This window comes from Peromyscus eremicus, chromosome 5 (genome assembly GCF_949786415.1).
Source record: "Peromyscus eremicus chromosome 5, PerEre_H2_v1, whole genome shotgun sequence".
NCBI classification, from domain to species: domain Eukaryota; kingdom Metazoa; phylum Chordata; class Mammalia; order Rodentia; family Cricetidae; genus Peromyscus; species Peromyscus eremicus.
The window spans coordinates 94,206,671-94,226,675 of NC_081420.1; the positions used below are offsets into that span (position 1 = coordinate 94,206,671).

Sequence of the window (20,005 nt, forward strand, 5' to 3'; positions counted from 1 at the left end):
AAGGCTGAAGCAGGAGAATTATGAGGTCAAAGCTAGCTTGACATGTGTAATGAGCTCCTTTTTTGACAAAAACCATTCTATTTTCCCCCTCCCCCAGTTCTGGGGTCAAGCTCAGGGCCTTACCTATAAGGCAGTAAAGCTCTGAACCAGCCAAGCTGTATTTCCAGTCTCTTTTGCTCTTTTCTAGACCAGCAATGCCCAGTAGATAAGAACCAAATGTAAGTTTGCATTTCCTAACAACTATGTTCAAAACTAGTTCAAGGCAAACAGTGATGTATACTTGTAAGTCCAGCACTCGGGAGCTGAAGGCAAGAGAATCAGGAGTTCGAAGCCATCCTTGGCTATACGGAGATTTAAGTCTACTCTGGGCTACATGAGATTCTGCCATTAAAAACAAAATCAAAAGTAAGAGCTGAAGAGATGGCTCAGTGTAATGAGGCACTTGCTGCACAGGCATGAGAGGCAGAGTTCAGATCCCCAGCACCCATGTGAATGCCAGGTTCCCCTCCCCCACTAACACCCTGTAATCTTTGCACATTAGGAAGGTGGAAACGGGATCTACTGGACAAACTGCAACTAGACTGGCTGAATTGACGAGCTCTGGGTGCAGCTGAGAGACCCTGCCTCAAAGATAGAGATTGGTGGAGGAAGACATCCATTGTCAACCTCCGACCTCCACATGCATGTGTACACATGCACACACACACACACACACACACACACACACACACACACACACCACACAAACACACCACATACTCACTCATACATCTGTTAACAAAACTCCAAAATCATAAAAGTTTAAAAACAAATTACTTTCAGTAGCATTCTTATCTAACTCAGCACATACAAAATATTGTCATATCAAATTACAAACAATGTAGCAAACTTCTAGGGAAGAATTGAATTTTCTCTTTCCTATTGTATTCTGGAAATGTACTTAATTTACTCTTGTGACTCAGTGTCAATTCTAATAAACAAATTTCCATTGGAAATGTTTAATCTGTGTGTAGATCTCATAAGAGTCAATGCTGAAAAGGTAGATTTTAGATACTTCATTGTTTCAAAGATGTTTGTATTTTCCAGGGGCCAAGTTAAATATATTACCTTTTTTTATTTGATAAAATACCTGATCTCCATGTTCACCAGCCACATTCCACTAACTTGGTAGCCACAGACGGCAACCAGGTCCCACACTGCTCAGCACAGACAGGTGAGGGTTCCTCACACAAATCGGAGCTGTCAGGGTTGGATAGAAGATAGTGTTTCTGCCATCTACCTTGGCTGTTGGCATTACAGAGTCAATGTATTCCCAAAGTGAATTTTTTTTTTCTCTTTCCATCACTGACATTTGTTGACCCGCTTGTCTGCTAACTAGAATTGTAGCTTGTTTTCTTTAACTTACCTCTGAGCATTTTTAACATTTCTGGATCTACCCATCTGTCCACCTGTCCATCAGCTCACCCATCCATGCATCTAAGCATCTGTTGAACGAATCTCAGGTGCAAAGCCCCAGGGCGTGTGGCAACAGAGATGCCCAGAGTCACCTCCCCATTGTCTTGGCTCTTTCGGCCTACATCACCCCGATTTCTTCTGATGATCTTCTTTCCAAATGTTCTTCTGTCTACTGCAGATGCCCCCAAGCCTCCTGCAGAGGACACCTATCTACGCTTTGATGAATATGGGGGCACAGGGCGGCCCAGAAGATCAGCTGGAAAGTCACAAAAGGGTCTCAATGTAGAAACCCTCGTGGTGGCAGATGCAAAGATGGTGGAAAAACACGGCAAAGGTGATGTTACCACGTACATTCTCACAGTCATGAATATGGTAAGGAGCATCATCAAGAACCCTTGTGTAGGTGGAATGGCACACACTGAACCACAATTTTTTTAATTGAAAAATTTGAATGTTAAGAAAATCATTCTTGTAGATCCATGTACGTATCTGATAAAATTGAAGCCAACACCCTTATCAATTTGTCTGATTGATTCTTTCCATGCAGGATTGTGTCTTTAAAAGATGCTATGTGGCTTTAATTGTCCCAACAGGTTTCTAGCTTGTTCAAAGATGGGACCATTGGAAGTGATATAAATATCGTGGTTGTGAGCCTAATCCTTTTGGAGCAAGAACCTGTAAGTGGCAAACTTCATTTATTCATTTGTTCTGCGGTGGAGGATGTATTTATTGAATACCTACTGTATGCCAATGCATGAATCTCATATTTGAAAGTCTGCTAACCATCTCCTCAGGGCAAGTGCATTCTAATAAGGGTCACTGAGCTAAGTTACCACAAAACAATCCTTTATATACCAATCTAGATAATATATTCATAGATGTATCAACAGTTATATGTAAATATTAAATACATATATAACATTGTCAATATACAAAATGTAAATACTCGGTATAAATATGTAGTCCTTATGATAAAGGTGAATTTGGTCATAGCTTTTTAGGGTTAGATGGACTTCATAGTCAAATACACTAACTAATACTAAAGTGGACACATAAGTATATTTTGAGAATTTACCAGAAGGAATCCATCATCAAATTCTTGTAGTAAGTCTATGGTCTCCCAAGCACCAATTTAGAAATGACAAAGAATAAACAAAGGGCCTTCAGCTGCCTTGAGTTGATTACGGTGAGGTGCATGACAGAGGAATTGGGGAAAGTGCAAAAACAGAACATATCATGATGTGCTCAGTTGCACAGTACTCCCTGCTCTGCAGGGTTCTCATCTGTGAGCTCTGTTTTCCTCTGTGATCTCACCAATCAGACAGACAATTTTTCAAAGCCCCTGGGGCTTTTCCTCTTCAACTCTAACCCCAATAAAGAATGTGAAAAAGAGGGCCAGAGACAGGGAAAGGAAAATGGATCTAATTACCCAGGTGTGTAGAGTTACAAAGGTTTGTGCTGTGTGAAGTTACCCTGGAATTTTAGAAAGATAGGGTGTGTGTTGTTTGGGAAACACTTGGGCTGGTGTGCTAGTCACACACTGCTCAAGGATACTGAAGCCAGCAGCACCCTGATTAACTGATAGAATTATCATCTAAACATTTGGCTTGACCTAAGTCATTGGTTTAGCCTAAACAAACCATTTTGATAAATGGTTATTTTAAGAATAGTTTCTGCCTTTCTTCTTCTTTTATTTAATGTGTGGGTATTTTGCTTGCATGTATATATCTGCATCATGGCATGAGTGTACTGGTACCCACAGAGGCCAGGAAAGTGTGTTGGATCCTGCAGAATTGGGGTTATAGACAGTTGTGACTCATGTCATGATAGGAATTGAACATGGATCCTCTGGAAAAGCAGCCAGAGCTCCTAACATCTGAGCCATCTCTCCAGGCCTAATCTCTAGTAAATGGTTCTCCATTCAGTAAACTCACATTGTGTTATTGATTACTTGTAGCCTCTTAAGTACCAAACTTCATAGAGAAGTAAACTATGGATGCTATCTTTGTTATGCTTTATTGAAGAAATTATTGAACTTCCATATGAATAAATTTATCAAGATCAAAAATGCTTTTGATTCTAAAAATGTAGTTAGGTAGAAAGTGCATACTGAAAATTCAAGTTTACTTTAAAATTTATATTAACCTAAACCAGATTTTTTTTTTTTTGGTAGCTCTTTGCTCCTCTACCGATAATTTCCCCTAGAAAGATGGTGCTTCTGCATTTGCTGTCACAGCCACAATGATTCAACCTTCTTCACTCTGGCAAAATCATCACTCTCTAATCTCTGCACCTTTCTCATAGGGAGGATTGCTGATCAACCACCATGCAGACCAGTCTCTAAATAGCTTCTGCCAGTGGCAGTCTGCGCTTGTGGGAAAGAATGGCAAGAGGCATGACCACGCTATCCTCCTTACGGGATTTGACATTTGTTCCTGGAAGAATGAACCATGTGACACATTAGGTATGGTATGCTGTGACATTACTAGACACTATTTTCTCCATGAGACTACTGTTACATAAACACACAACTGTTGCCTGAGGTCATCATGTGGCACCTGGATATATTTAAGTCTTTAAATTGTGGAATGCTTCCTTGTACCATGTTGAATATGTCCTGATTTATTGAATTCGTTGTGGTATGGAGAGTCTGTATATCTATCAACTGGTGATTTTTCTTTATTGCCCCAATTGATGACCAATGAAGTAAGAGTGGTCATTTGATTAAACACAGTTTAGGGTATTCTATTAGCACCATGACCATGTAACTGCGAAGCTGAAGAAAAACTGTTGAATGGCATCGTACTTCACTGTGTCATTGGTTATCAGTGTCTTCTTTAGCAAGCTCTTTGACTTGGAAGGACTCTGTTCTCCCATTTTTGCACATGACATTCAGCACAAGAACAGTATCTTTTACATGCTTGCTCTATTTCCAAGCTGATTCAATTGCTTATAGCAGGAATTGGACCTTTGGTTTTGGATGAATTGGGTTATTTGGGTCAATGTCTGCCAACTTTTGCTGTAGAGGGTCCTGTAGTAAATATACTATGCTCTGCAGAGTGGGAACTACTAACATCTGCTGTGTTAGTGGGAAACCAGTCACAGACATGCATAAACCAATGAGTGAAGCTCTGTCTAATGAAGTTATACTAAGGAGACAACCGCAGACAAAAGTATAAACAAAGGCTTGAGAACAGCAAACATGCCACCAGGAATCAATCCTTGATCTGCTCCATAGGTCACTCTCTTTAAGAATCATGTTGTACAGGCTTAAACACTCACATATGCCTTGTGAATATCCAAGTCCAGGACTATGCTGCCTAAAGCAAATGATTCACCTTCCTGAGTCTCATATACCTAATTTAAAACTTATACACACACATAGGCAAATATTACATATACAGTGCAATTTAGGGTATTGAGAAAACACCATATATCAGAAAACATAGACCTGACATGTCCAGATCTTAAATAGGTAAGACTGAGAGCAAGGCTGGAAATAGACACCTAAAGATCAAGTCAGCTTCACTGACAGCCACACAATAACCAAGTACCCCTCCCTTATCTAGCATCTCTGTGAACTCTTATCACCTAGCCTACATGCTTGCTCCCTTACCTCTGTCATGTGGCATAACTAAAACATTAGTTAAGTAATGATGTTATCATGACATATGTGTGCCTGCATATTAGACTTCCTGGATGATCTCATGGCTTGACATGGAGGTGGGTGCAGCCAGTTCACATGTATGTATTTAACTCTATATGGCTACCAACCCTTGTTCTAATGGTTGTTAGATCTCCAACTTGGGAAGAAGAAATTCTTCTGCTATAAGGTTGATCAACATAGAACCAAGAAATGATGGGAATGATTGTGTAACTGTTCTTACAGGGAGGTAACTTTGGAGAATGGGACACTTGTCACATTGTGAATGTGAGAAAGTGAATTTGATCTGTACATGTTACCTGGGCATGCTTATGTTTTTTGCTTCAGAGAAAGATCAGGAAAGAAGTGGAAAGTATATTCCACACTTAGACTGTAATGCCACTCTTAAGTTTAACATTATACATTGGTGTAACTGTCAGTATATTAATTTCTCTGACTCTAATAGTAAGCTAAGTCAAGTCATATAAATTTCTGTGACAATAAAAACATTCAATATTCTTCTGCAAAAAACTTAAATGTGTTAATCCATTAAACTGTATATGTATATACCAAATTACTGTTAATATTTAAAATTGATCTTTTAATAGGATTTGCCCCAATCAGTGGAATGTGCAGTAAGTACCGAAGCTGTACCATCAATGAAGACACAGGACTTGGCCTTGCCTTTACCATTGCTCATGAGTCAGGGCACAAGTGAGTGGCTTCTCAATTCACTACTTTCTATGGAAACTGGCTAAGTAACTCTTTGGCCTTTTGTCTTAGTTAGGTTTCTATTGTTGTGTAGAGACACCATGACCACAGCAACTTTTATAAAGGAAACATTTCATTGTGGTGGCTTGCTTACAGTTCAGAGGTTCAGTCTATCATGGCAGGGAGCATGGTGGCATGCAGGCAGATGTAGGGCTGGAGCTGAGTGCTTACATCTTGACTCAAAGGCAACTGAAAGTCAACTGACTCACTGGGTGATATCCTGAGCATAAGAAAACTCAAAACCCGCCCTCACAGTGACACACTTCCTCTAACAAGGCTATACCCACTCCTGCAAAGCCACACCTCTTTATAGTGCCACTCCCTATTGGATTATGGGGGCCAAATACATTCAAACTACCACATTTCTTCCTCTAATGATTATTATTGATCTAATCAAACACATAGAATTCATTTTGTATAAAGCTTCAAATTGTGGACTCCAAAATGGCTTGGGGATGAGGAGATGGCTCAGTTGCTAAACTTTTTGCCACACAAGCAAAAGGACATGTGTTTGATCCAAATAACGCACACAAATTAAAAGCCAAGTATGATGGGGCATGCTTGTAATCCAAGTGTCTTAGTCACTGTTCTGTTGCTGTGAAGACGCCACAGCCAACGCAACTTATAAAGGAAAGCATTTAGTTGGGGGCTTGCTTACAGAGGCTTAGTCCATGATCACTATGGTAGGGAGCATGGCAGCAGGCAGACATGGCCCAGGAGCAGTAGCTGAGAGCTTAGATTCTGATAAGCAAGCTAAACTCAGAGGGAGAACAAGACTGGATTGTGGCCTTTTGAAATTTCAAAGCCCAGGGACAAACCTCCTCCAAAAGGCCACACCTCTTAATCCTTCCCAAATAGTTTCACAAGCTGGGCACCAAACATTCAAATATATGAGCCCATGGGGGCATTTCTCATTCAAACTACCATACCCAGCAATATGGAGACATTTTCCTAACCCTAATGCTAACCCTAACCTTAACCCTAACCAGCATCTCCTTGACAGTCACTGACTAGACATCCTAGCCTCCTTAGCAAATTCTAGGACAGTGATAGACATTGCCTCAAAGAAAAAAATAAAATAAAACAAATTTAAAAAATGTGAACAGTGCCTAAAAACAGTGATACTGGAGGTTGTCTTCTGACTTCCTTCATATGTGCATACACACACACACACACACACACACACACACACACACACACACACACCAGCTCAGTAAGCACCAGTCATTGATGTCTGTCTTTTCATGTTATATATTACATCTTTTAAGGTTTCAGGTTTGCACATGGACTGCCCATTACTTCCCTGGTTCTCTTGACTTCTGGGTGTTGATTTTTATTTGGGTTTTGCTTTGGTTAAGATACTTTAAGCTCATTCTGCTTTTACCCTTTGTGTAGTGAGTACATTCACTGCCACTAAATCATATCCTTCCCCTCATTTTTAACTTTTATTATGTGGCAACAATCTCTCAGTACATTTCCCTGGCTGGCCTTGAACTTGTGACCTTCCTGCCTTAACCTCCCAAGTAGTGGGATTATAGGCCTATGCTACCCACCATCCAGAACAGCTCATTCTTTATACAAAACAAACTGATTGTGGTAACATGTAAATCCACCTGCCTAGGGCAGTGATATACTGAATTCAGTTTTCAAACTACAGGCTATGAAAACTTTAATCATTCTTGCTTATGAGTAAAAGTTATCTGAAACCGAAATCCAACATCTTGGTTTAGGAAAACAAGTCATAGTCTTTAGATAGGGTGGGAGAGAGGTATCAGGTAAGAGAAGAATGAACGTTGGGATTGGTGAGATAGCTTAGTAAGGCTTTTGCTGTGCAAGCTTGAAGATCTGAGTTCAATCCCCTAGGTGTGGGAGTGCATGCTGGTAATACCAGGGCCGAGGTAGGCAGAAGCGAGAAGATCGCTGAGGCTCGGTGACTGCCCAGCCGAGGCCAGTTCTTGAGTTGTAGGCCACTGAGAGACTCCACCTCAAAAACCAAAGGTGACTAGCACCTGAGGAGCCGTAACAGAGATGAACTTCTGGGTTTCACACGTATGTGCATACAAATGTGTGTGTGCCCATATGAACACACACAATGAAGAGATGTGAAATGCATTCTCAAGATGAGACCTTGGTATGTGGTCCTTTTGACATGAAGCTGCTGAAGCAGATGGCTGCTGAGATTTGGGGAGGACTTTTGAAATGTGCAGGGGAAAAAAATATCTTCCTAAAGGCTATTAAATAAAAGTACTTTTGAAAATGTAAAAATTTGAAATTCAAAATTGAGTTCAAATTGAGTTTTCTTTTGCTCTAAAAAATTTCTAAGGAGGCTCTAATTAAGCCTCTCTCCCTCCTTGAACAATAGCTTTAATCTCTCTGTAACTCACTGGCTCTTCTGGAACTCTTGCTTTTTGTTCAAGGGGCTTTAGCGTATTTAAAAGAATGCCTCCCAACCAAACTCCCTCAGCTCCCTGCTTAGGCAGAAAGAGCTGAATTTGGCCAAGCTGAGAATACAAAAGTGCTTTTGCCAAATGTCTTAAGATTGATAATTTTGCTTTTGTTAGCAGTCACCTGTAAATTCCAACAAGTTCACTGATAACCATCAGGTATACAGCCACCCTCCACTTGCTTGATAAGCTGGAAAGAATGATAGAAAAGAAATGGCTGGATTGTAGGCACAGCTCACAGCAACAACCTATCTATGGACATAACAACCCCATTTGTTAGAGCCTACCTTCAAAAGATAGCTATATAATATGATACTTCCCCCATAGAAACCATACCTGCTTACACAAATGTATTCTTAAGAGGCAGATTTTATTTCTTTAAATAATCAGATTAGGAACAATTTAAATTCATGATAAATTCATATAAACATCTCTTTCTGCCTTGCCTCTTCTGTAAGAAAAGTTGCGAAATGTGCTTTGTTTCCCGAATCTTTTCCAAAGATTATCACAGAAGCGTACCGTACCTGTTTCTGCGACCACATGAGATGGCATGTTTGCACTGCATGCTAAGAGATGGCAGATCATCTAGAAAGAGTGTACATGATCGTCAGGGAATTGGAAAGAGGGCAAGAAGGTTACAGGCTGTTGTGAGCCCCCTCGTGACAGGAGTGTGGAGAAACACACTTGAGTCCTCTGCACGAGCAGCAAGCGTTCCTAAACACTTAGCTATCTTTCCAGCCCGTCACACAATGCGTTTAAAAGAGATCATCACTGCTTATCTTCCTTCTGCGGAGGAATTGTTCTAATGTCATAGAAAGAACGGTGTCCAGAAATTGTGAAGTCGTGTTTTCCTTCCATGTATTCTGAACAGAGTTTTCATCATTCCCTTGTAAAGATCTTTATTTTTATGAGGGTATTCAATTATCAACTGAATTAATGAGTTTATCTAATTGTCTGGTCATCACTGGAAGGAAGATTTATATAGTGTTAGCTTTATAAATAAATATCAATGTAGGGCTTATAATTACCTTCAGTCTGTCCCTACCTCCTCCTCATTCTCAACTTCTGTGCCATAGCTTCAGGATTAGTGACAGGAAAAGAAATCAGCTATTTGGAATTTTTTAAAGTTGGCTAACTAAGATTTAAGTTAGTTAAGAAATCTTTTAAACATTTATTATTTGTTTGTTTGTTTGTTTATTATCGTGTGTGTGTGTGTGTGTATGTGTGTGTGTGTTTTCTAGCAGTCAGTTCCTTCCTTCCATCATGTACATTCTAGGGATTGAACTCAAGCAGACAAATTTGGCCCCAACTGTTTTCAGCTCCTGAGCCACCTTACTGACATAACCAAAGAAATCTTGATCAAGATTTCCTAACCTTTTCGTATAGAGCACATACACTGTTCTTTGATTTTGTAACTAATAACAATGTCTTTAGCATTCTTCAAGTTTTTGTGCAGAAAATTTGCAGTAGTTTATAGTAACTCATTCTTGTCACTGATTCTTTCTCCCACCTGGCTCTGCTGAGTCTCCGTGCATTTTTCACATTTTTCTGGTGGTAACCTGGAAGATGAGTTCTCAGAAGGCGGTTTTCCTTTCTGTTTCAGCTTTGGCATGGTTCATGATGGTGAAGGCAACCCCTGTAGGAAGGCGGAAGGCAACATCATGTCACCCACACTGACTGGAAACAATGGGGTGTTTTCATGGTCTTCCTGCAGCCGACAGTATCTCAAGAAATTCCTCAGGTAAATGGATAAAATCCCAGGGGTTGTACCCAGCTCCCATCACAGTGTTCAGTAGGTGTGAAAACAGATGTTCAAGGCAGACCTGGTGGGATGGATTAGTCATTGCGACTATTTGGGAGGCTGAGATAGAATGATTGAAAGGTAATGGTCTACCTGGACTACAGAGTAAGTTCAGGGCCAGCCTGAAAAATAAAAAGTAAAAAGGAAGCCTACAGATACCGCTCATCAGTAGAGCGCTTGCCTAGCATACATGAAGCACCAGGTTTAACCTCTAGTACCAAAAAATCAAATGAACCAAACATCAAATAATTCATGGGCATGTCTTTCGGTATCTCAATAAAGAGAAAGACTAAAAATTCCTATTATGATGACATTGATAATGATAATGTTATGGTTGTTGAAAATCTACTGAAGACCTCTTACTGTGCTAGATCCCCTCCACATGTTGCCTTCCTGGGCTGGTAAGATAGCCCAGTAGGTAAAGGCACCTGCTATCAAGCATGACTACTTGAACTCCAGCCTGGGGACCCCCAAGAGACCACGGATTCTGCAAGTTGTCCTCTGACCTGCACACTCACATTGTGACCTCCGAGTGCTTGCACGCATGTACATGCATACACACAGGCACACACAAATAAATTTTAAATGTATTAAAAATTAAATATGTGTATCCTGTCCTCTCAGCAATCCTATTTCTATCTGCAGTCTAGAATTGAAATTGAGTCTCTGAGGGGTAGCTGTGTTCTTTAAAGTATGATAGCTGCAAAGTTGCAGGCATAGGATTCACACTTAGATCCATTCTGACCCCGAGATCTAAAATTCACAACTTATCCCCTTTTTTTTTTAACTTCTAAGACTCCTGGATGTATAGCCTTTTTACTATGACTACTTACTTTAATCTAATCCACCAGTTTTTAGGACTTAGGAGAGCCCAGTATTTGATTTATATTTTAAAAAAGAACCCGGGGCTGGAGACATGGCTCAGCAATTAAGAGTGACTGCTACTCCTACTGAGGACCTGAGTTTGGTTCTTGGCACCCATGTTGGATGGCTCACAAATACCCGTTGCTCCAGCTCTAGGGACCTGACATCTTTTTCTGACCTGTACAAGTACCTGCACACAGAGACACACACACTTAAGTGAAAAATAATAGTAAGTCTTTAAAAAAGAACTCAATGCTTAATGGCATGCATGTATCTATATCACTTTAGTCCATGTTGCTCACATGGACACTTGGGTTCTGATTGCTCCCTTTGACCAGATATTAGTGAAATTTCATTACAAATTGATGTTCTGGATATGTTCATGCCTATGCTACAGTATATTAGTTGGAAATATTCACGGGATTATCAAGATACGTCAACAAGAAAGATTAAATGTGCGCATGTGTAGCTGACTGATGCCTAAAACATAGTAAAAAACCTAATAGATGTTTGCTAATTTATCATAAGCCATGCCCCCATATATTTTCATATTAATTTTAGATTCATTGTTTGGGGATTGGCATTGCCCTTTCTACTTCTTGTAAGGAAGTAATCAATAAATACTATAAATTGAGACCTCCATGTGGATTGAATTTCCATCATGAAGTTGCTATAGTTCAGGGCTTTGGGTGGTAATGGTAGCTATAGAAGAATTGGCATTACCTTCTCTGCTGTGGTAAGTACATTACATCTTCTTATTTGAGCCAAATAACAATCCTTATGGGAGTCATCATCATTAAAGAGGTTTATGAGAGTTATATAAGTCATTATGGATGCATGGTTGATAGTACCTCCATGTCTGACTCCAAAGTTGCATTTAATATCACATACTAATTAACCTCTTAATGGCAGCACTTGATTATATAAGTAAATGGGGATAAGGTGATTTTTTTAACAAATACCCGTACCATGTTCTCAACACATCTCACTCAGGCACCCCTCAGGGAAGCTTTTATGCCTTATGCCCCTGATTCTAAAGTTCATTTTATGGGGTGTTTTTATTTTTACACAAGGCCTCCTGTGTGTGCCTAGGCTGGCCTTGAACATCTCATGTAGTAAAAGATGACTGGGAACTCCTGAGGCTCTTGCTTCTACTTCCTAAGTGCTAGGGTTCTTCTAGGCCTGAAACAGTACACCTAGAACCTCATGATTCTTTGGATATAACTTTGTTTATAAAGTTTATTTGAGACAAAGTACATCTTTATTTCTTCTTGATCCTATCTTTAAGAAGCACGGTATCATTTAAACCCCATGAGGACAGATATCCTCTGTACATGAGCCATTTTGTGCGTTAGTGTCTCAAGCTGATGCCTGCCCCACAGTAGGCTCTCAGTAAAAATGTCCAATGTTGTTGAATGAGACGGTAGAAGAGAGATTTTACTTATATTTACACTTCCTGTCTTCTACCCAATTCTAATGCACATTGGTTAGATGGCCAGAACTTCCAGCTCCCCATAAAACCCTTTATGACTGTATGCATTACAGCCTTTTAGACCAGGGACTCAGTCTTTGCAATAAAATGTACTTTTTAACTCTAAACACATGCCTGTTTCTCTAAGCACATTCTATGTTTCTTTGCATGACTGCACTCACAGAGGTACAGTTTTAAATGGAAAGGTCACAGATGAACAGGGCTGTTAATAAGGATGTGTTATCAATGTAGTACACCACAGGCTGGCTGTCTGGTGGATGAGCCCAAGCAAACAGGACAGTATAAATATCCGGACAAACTCCCAGGACAGATTTATGATGCCGACACACAGTGTAAGTGGCAATTTGGAGCCAAAGCCAAGCTGTGCAGCCTTGGGGTTATGAAGGTATGTTTCCTCATGATTTCTAACTTGCATTAAGGATGTGCCATGTGCCTGTGTACCTACCAAAAGGATAAACATTTGGTTTGCTGAGGCCAAAGGTTAGCATCTGGGTTATCTCTAAAATGTCATTTGTTTGGCATGATAATTAAGTGGTAATTTTCCTGTCAATGAATTATCCAGGCTTATCCCCCATAGACTGTGCATGCCTGGTTTAAATACCAGTTGTCTGCGTCCTTGGAAGAAAATTCCCCCCTTCTTTACATGCGGGCTTTATTCCTTGAAGCAAAGCTGAGAATGATCATTCGGGCTAATCATGGATTCGTTGTCTTCATGTGCTTTTAAAGTGATGTGCTTAAAATCACCATTACATTAATTAACACCACGTGCCTTTCATCGTGTAAGAAAACTGTTACAGCAGACACTCTCCTTGATACCAGAAAGTTGACAGGCTCTTTAATATTCCTAGCATGCTTTTTGCATTGACTCCTGGAAGCAAGAAAATACAACATCTCAGTGTGTAGAAATAAGAGAGGCCTTGTGCTCTGTCGAAAAAATGCATTCCTGACAACATTGCAGTCCCAACACAAATAAAATGTCCCATACTTTTAAAGTTAGTTTATTCCCAGCGTCCAGTGAAAAATGTTGAAGTCTTGGGTACTTGGACTCATGGGAAATGAGTCCTTTCCCTCACTACTTCCATCTCTTCCCCCTCCTCCCCCAATTGCTCCTTCTCCATCACCACCAGCAGCAACACACATCGGCAGCAACGCTTCCGTCCTGACTACCGCCACCATCATTCCCAGCAGTTTCTGCATGACCCTCTGTCCTACATGAGACATTCCACTGAAAGATTTATTGTATTTGACCTCCATCTTCAAAAACACTTTGAAGTAAAAGTTATTGCCCCCCTTCACCTACATCCCAGAGAAGGTATCCAGCTTGCCCAAAGCCAGAGAACTCTTAAATGATGAAATCTAAACAAAGCAAATCACCCACATGGAAGTTAAGCCTCCGCCTCCCCTTTGTCGGATACCAGTTTCCCTTAATCTGACAGTCCAACAGCCACTGTTGTGACTTGTGTGGTATCTCTGTAGTTTTAAGCACATACTGCTTTTTAGTAAGTCAGCTCACCTACAAAATAGAAGTCCCTTCTGGAGAAATAATATCTATCCAGTCACTGGCTCAATATGGAGCTATGGAAGTTAATGTAATTTAAAAGCATTACTACTAAACAGCTAATCCACAGCTACATCCTTTGGGCATATCCTTCGTGACACATGGGCATTATATTATGCATTATAGGTTTTTTAAAATGAGCAAATTTGCCTGTTAAACCACAGCATTAGGTGGAATAACCTGTTCACTGAGGAGAATCTCCTAAGCATGCCCTTTGCTCACTTTATTCTGAGATCAGTCATTGAATATGTGCACATTGTAAGCACAGAGCTCATAATAAGTATGGTTTCCTTTAGAAATACAAAGGAGTTCCTGAATGAGTCCCATTCCACAGGGATCATGCCTGGTCTGTGTCAGGCAGTGAGCAGGGCGTCAGTAACCTGCTGTAATCATTTTCTGGTGCCACATCATATTTTTAAAAGATGGTATCTCAGCCTTAGTTGACCCTGGAAAGCATAGTGAAGGGAATTGAAAATTCTAAATGAAAAGAACTGAAATGATGAACAGCTCAGGGATGTCTGGGTGTCTGGGAGGGAGCTAGGGAGTCTGGGCTAACAGAGAGATGGTTTAAGATGCCAATGGATGGAGAAGGTGAGATTGATTGATGGCTCCTGAGTGTGGGCTTGTTTTTCCTTTGAACTAGCTTTTGGTATTTTTCTAATATTGTTTACAATCTAAATCATGGCCATATCAAAGTAAAAAAATATTTTCTAAACAATGAAATCCTATTTTTAATTTTTTTATTTATCTTTTAGGCCTTTAGTGTGCTGTCATTATTTTCTTTTTCTGCCTTTTTCCTTTCAATTTTCATTAACTTCTCTCCTTGTCATTCCTCCTAGAAAGGCAGGCTTACATGGTAGTTAAAAGCATGCATGCAGGGCTGGAGTGATGGCTCAGGGGTTAAGAGTGTGTCCTGCTTTTCCAGAGGACACAAGTTCAATTCCCGAACCTGCACTGGGCTCCTTATAACTTCCTGTAACTCTAGCTCCACAGAATCTGACAGCCTCTCTGGCCTCTGGAAGAACATACACTCATATACCAACATACACTTGCATGCACACATGCACACTCTGTGCCTTTAGGAGTTAGGCAGACCTGGTTAGAGTCTTATTCCAACTTTGCCTAGATTCTTGAACAAATGATTGGGCCTCCCTTGACCTAAGTGTCCACACCCATAAGGAGAAGGTATTAGTTCTTCCCTGGCTAATTTGTGAGGATTGTTCTCTGGGTCCAGTAGCATCCTTCTACACATGAGAGTTCCTCTTGACCTCTTCCTTACACGTTCAGCATCACTGCCACCAGAACTGGACTTCTTCACAGAGGCAGAGGTGTTTGAGATGATTTTTTTTTTTACTTCTGCCCACTCTCCTTCTTCTCCCAGCCTCAAATTTCACTTGCATAGCAAATAACACTGTTCTCTGTTCCTTCCCACAGTATTTGTATGGTCAGTCTGAGGGCTCTAACGAAAGTTCTGAAGCAAAGCTGCATATGGAAAAAAGAGGTTGCTTTAGGCAACAGTTTAGGGGGTGGTTCATGGATGTTGCACTGATGTTGACTAGCTCTAGTGAGGGTTTTCCTAACTGTGTCACAGTGTGGATGATGTCCATGGCTAGAGCATACATGAACGAAAATAATCTCACTGCAAGTGTTAAGCCGGAAAGAGAGATAGTGGAGCCATGCCCCCAGGGTGGTTTTATCCTGTCCCTACTCAGATGAGAACTAACCAGAGTTGACAGGAGAAATACCTTAATCCTTGTTGTATGAAATTTCCTGGGGAGACATAAACACATTTCTCTGCCCCCCTCCCTCAGATAGGACACTAACAACGGATCAAGGAGACCATGCCACTCAAGTCCAGCTTAGTGAACCAATGAGTTTCTTAGGTTTCCTTGCAGGCACATGAATGATTCAGAAACAGGGGTATCACACAACTGCCCACCTAGTGTGAGGGTTCACTTGAGAAAGCTGCATCCCATCCCTAGAGCTCTCTGAGCACCTTGGAGGCAGCTTGGACAGTTGAAGAATCTCAATTGGTTATTGCTTGTGTAACCTTGGAAAAGGGCCTATGGATCTCCCAGAAAAGTATGAGTTTCCTGTAGTTCCTGACTCCTAAGAGCCTCCCTCCAGGAGAGAGTGTTTCAATCAGAAGAAAAGAGTAGCACAGTAACCCCTGTCAAGGGCACTCCTTCACTCACCTAGAATCTTCCCACTAGACCCCATTTGATAACGATGCTGCTGCCCGACATTGACACACTGAAGACTAAGTTCCCAACATATGGGTGCTGGAGGTTCAAACCACACCCAGGGCAGAGCAGTGTTCGTGAAAATGTGTTAGTAATCTGACTTAGGGTTCCATGCCATTTAGATAGACCTAAAAGAGAGTTACCTCGCTAGCAACTGATGAGAAAAACATTCATTCAATGACTATACCCTTAAAAATAAATAGTTCCTGCCTAACCAACTTAATTTGATGGTGTTTGTTGGGAGATCTGAAGCATGGCACAGGAGCCAATTGATGTTTGTATGCTGATACCTTTCCTGTATTTAACATGAGTAGGACAAAGGGGATAGATACCTCAGAGTTGATTTCAGCTCAGTATCCCCCATTACCGTCACATAGCTGGGGCTCAGGCATCCATGTTGATTGGCCCATTGAGAGAATTTGAAGCCAAATAGAAATTTGGGGGAAGATATTTGAATACTAGTGAATGTTTTAGTGCCCATCATTTCAGAGAGCATTTCTCCCAGAAGGCGTTAGGATATGGATGTATTTTCCTCTAAGAATTTGGCATTGGGCTTAAAGAAGAGAGAATAAATAGAAAGCTTCTAGAAGCTTCTCTGTAATATATCACATCATCTTTCAATTTCTAATACCTTTCCCCAAAAGTCTACATCCCAGTTATAGCATGCCCTTATACAGCTTCAAATATTCTATTTAATATTTACTTTCTTGCGTGTACAAGCCCTTGTCTATGGATTTCCCATTCTAGAATACTGCATAGCCTTCTGTATGACAAACATGTAATCATTCTGTACTGTTAAAGATGTAGCCCGAGAGTTACCTCTCTTTCCCCCCAAGGACATTTAAACAGTCCTTCCTCTGGGTTCCATCTTATGTATCATTAAGGACTAGTGATTAGAAAATTTCTTACTAAAGAAAAATGAAAAAAAAAAAGAACTTGTGATTCCACATTGTAACCATCTATGCATATTTCTTGGCCCAGTTCGTGCAAAATCTACTTAACTATTTGTCTGACTTAACAGTAGATCCTTTGTAGTTAATTATTGGCCTCGTAACAATGGCTGCTGTTCACTGTTTTAGGCATTCCCATTTTCGTAAAGTAGATTTTGCTCTCCTCCTCTCTCTCATCCTTCCCTTGGGGAATCATGGGTGATTTATGTGATAGAGTACCTCAGGCTGGAGAGATGGCTCAGTGGATAAAGTTTGAGAACCAGAGCTGGATCCTCAGCACCCATTTAAAATCCAGGTTGTTGAGCATGGCAGCTAGCTTGTAATCCCACAGCTCAGAAGGCAGGACAGGGGATCTTTGGGTAAGCTGGCAGAACCAGTGGACCTTGTCTCAACTAATAAGTGGATTGAGGAAGATGCCCAACATTGACCTTTGGCCTCTAAATGCATATGCACACACAAACCCCTCCATGCATACACACTTATGCATATCAGACACACATGTACATGCAAAAAGAGATGCCATCTGGGTGTGCAGACCACATTACATTCCCAGCATGGCCTGTCTTTGTGCTGTTTGACTTAAGGACCCACATTTCTCTTACAATCTTCTAAAGATACCTTGCCTCCAATAGAGACTGTGGCTTTCCTCTCTATCTGCAAAAGGGGAGGTACAGTTAGTTTAACACTGTAGAGACTGTGTTAGCGGAACACTTGGGCCACAGATTCAGCCATATCCCATTTCTTCTTTATATGTAATTTTGTTTTTTTCTGGGTCTCTCTTTGTCTGACTCCAGTGTCCCATTAAGCTACTGGTGAAGAATACATGGCCTTATTAATTGTTTCCTTTTAACCCAACAGTAAGGAAATAGGAGTTAAATAATCTAAAATCACATTTAGAGCACTAATAAAAAAGAAAACAGTAAGGCCCAGGCTTCTGAGTCAACATGGATTGAATTCTTGATTGTGTATTTTTGAATGAACTCTTTGAACACAGAGGAAAGATAACAATTGATTTATGTAGAAATGGCTATATATCTTTATACACATATTTTTTACCCTTGAATCCAGTAAATCCTCTCCAAGTGTTCTGTCGGACAGAAATCATAGAGATAATTAAGACAAAAATGACTTATTCGGTTGTGTTATTAGCTAAAGCTTGGTTGACAAGAGTTAAAGACTGGAGGCAACCTTCAGAATGATCTTTAGACAATGATGAGACAAAAAAAAACCCAATGTATTTATTTCATTAAAAACTAACTATACGTGAAAATATGGAGAACTAAAAACTACATGTTGAAAAATGCCGTAAGTCCATTTGATACAACCCCACTGTCCAAAATGTAAGGAAAAGCATGAAAGGTGGCAGATATCAGAATGGTTGCCTCCAAGATGGGTAATTCAGAGGGTGACACTAACGTTCTGTTTTGATTGTGGTGGTGTCTACAATGGTGTATATATTTTGTCAGAGCTTTGAGAACCATATGCTTACAATGTGTGCATATTATTGCAAATTACACCTCAGCAAACCTGATTCTTAAAGTGATGCCAATGACATGGTCTGGTGGTTGTTGCTTTTTAATTACTGCTTCCACTTAAAAGCTTGGGCAGTGAGATTAAACACGAGGTGTTTCAGCTCTAGCCTAGGAGAGATTTACTGCTGAGAGCACTTGAGTATTCATCCGACATTTCCTGAGTCTCATTTTTCTCATTGCACATTGAAGAGAACAATCGTGGAGTCAATCAAATAATGGTAATGAGGAAAAACTCTTAGTGGTGGAAGTAGGACTTGTGTTGTTTCTTTCTTTTCTTCTCTTTTCTTTTCAATACTGGATTGAATCTAGAGCCTCTTCATGCATGATAAGAGCTCTTCCCTTGAAGTGTATCCCAGCAATGCCCCTTTTCATTATGTTTTTTAGACTATTTTGTCAGAGTCTCATGCATTTTTTGAGATAGAGTCTCACTATATGGACTAGGGAGTCCTAAAACTAGGTAGACCAGGCTGACCTCAAACTCACAGAGCTCTACCTGCCTCTGCCTTCTGAGTGCTAGGATTAGTGTGTGGCACATTTTTAGTTGAAGACTCCTCTTAAGAATTGCAGACTACTTACTACTAGTGAGGATGTTATCTAATTATAAAGTCAGTCATTTTAATTCATATATTGACTTGTAAAAAATATTTATTAAAGTGTGCCTGGTACCCTGCCCTTGTAGCAGTGACACTGTGTTAGGAAGGAGGATGATACATGGAGAATATTTTAAACAGATTATTGGTGAAATGACTTTGGGATAAATAAGTTGAAGGTTGATTGCAAAGTAGCTGATTAAATTTGAATTAATAGTGCTGGGATGTTGCTAAGAGCATTTGTCTAGCATGTGTGAAGCCCTGACATACATATACCAACACAAACTCACATACATGCATACACACACACACACACACACACACACACACACACACACACACGAGTTCTCAAAGGGAACTTTAGGCAGACTTGAAGGCAATAAAAAAAATGAGCCACTGTTAGATATTCAGGTCTTTGGGGATATAGATAGAACAAGATGTGCAAAGGCTTGTGTTTGGAGCAACCAGGGGGTGCTTTCAGAGTGCTTCACCAGTATGGATAGAGCAGCTGTAAGCAGATGTGTGGTTAGTTTTAACTCTCAACTTGACACAATCTAGAATCATCTGGGGAAGGGAGTCTCAATAAGGAATTATCTAGATCTGATTGGCTTGTGGGAATGTCTATGGGGTATTTTCTTGATTGTTAATTGATATAGGAAAAC

The 20,005-nt window shown here is 40.4% G+C and overlaps 1 protein-coding gene across 2 annotated transcripts in view; it reads left to right on the plus strand.

Moving 5' to 3' along the window:
* Adamts18 (ADAM metallopeptidase with thrombospondin type 1 motif 18) overlaps positions 1 to 20,005 on the plus strand; it is a 144,760-nt gene that overhangs the window by 64,776 nt on the left and 59,979 nt on the right. For both annotated transcript variants that reach the window (XM_059262544.1, XM_059262547.1), the window contains 6 exons: positions 1,634 to 1,827; positions 2,049 to 2,132; positions 3,760 to 3,919; positions 5,707 to 5,812; positions 9,917 to 10,054; positions 12,702 to 12,855. In XM_059262544.1, coding sequence (XP_059118527.1) covers positions 1,634 to 1,827; positions 2,049 to 2,132; positions 3,760 to 3,919; positions 5,707 to 5,812; positions 9,917 to 10,054; positions 12,702 to 12,855 — 836 coding nt within the window. The remainder of the gene's footprint in view (positions 1 to 1,633; positions 1,828 to 2,048; positions 2,133 to 3,759; positions 3,920 to 5,706; positions 5,813 to 9,916; positions 10,055 to 12,701; positions 12,856 to 20,005) is intronic.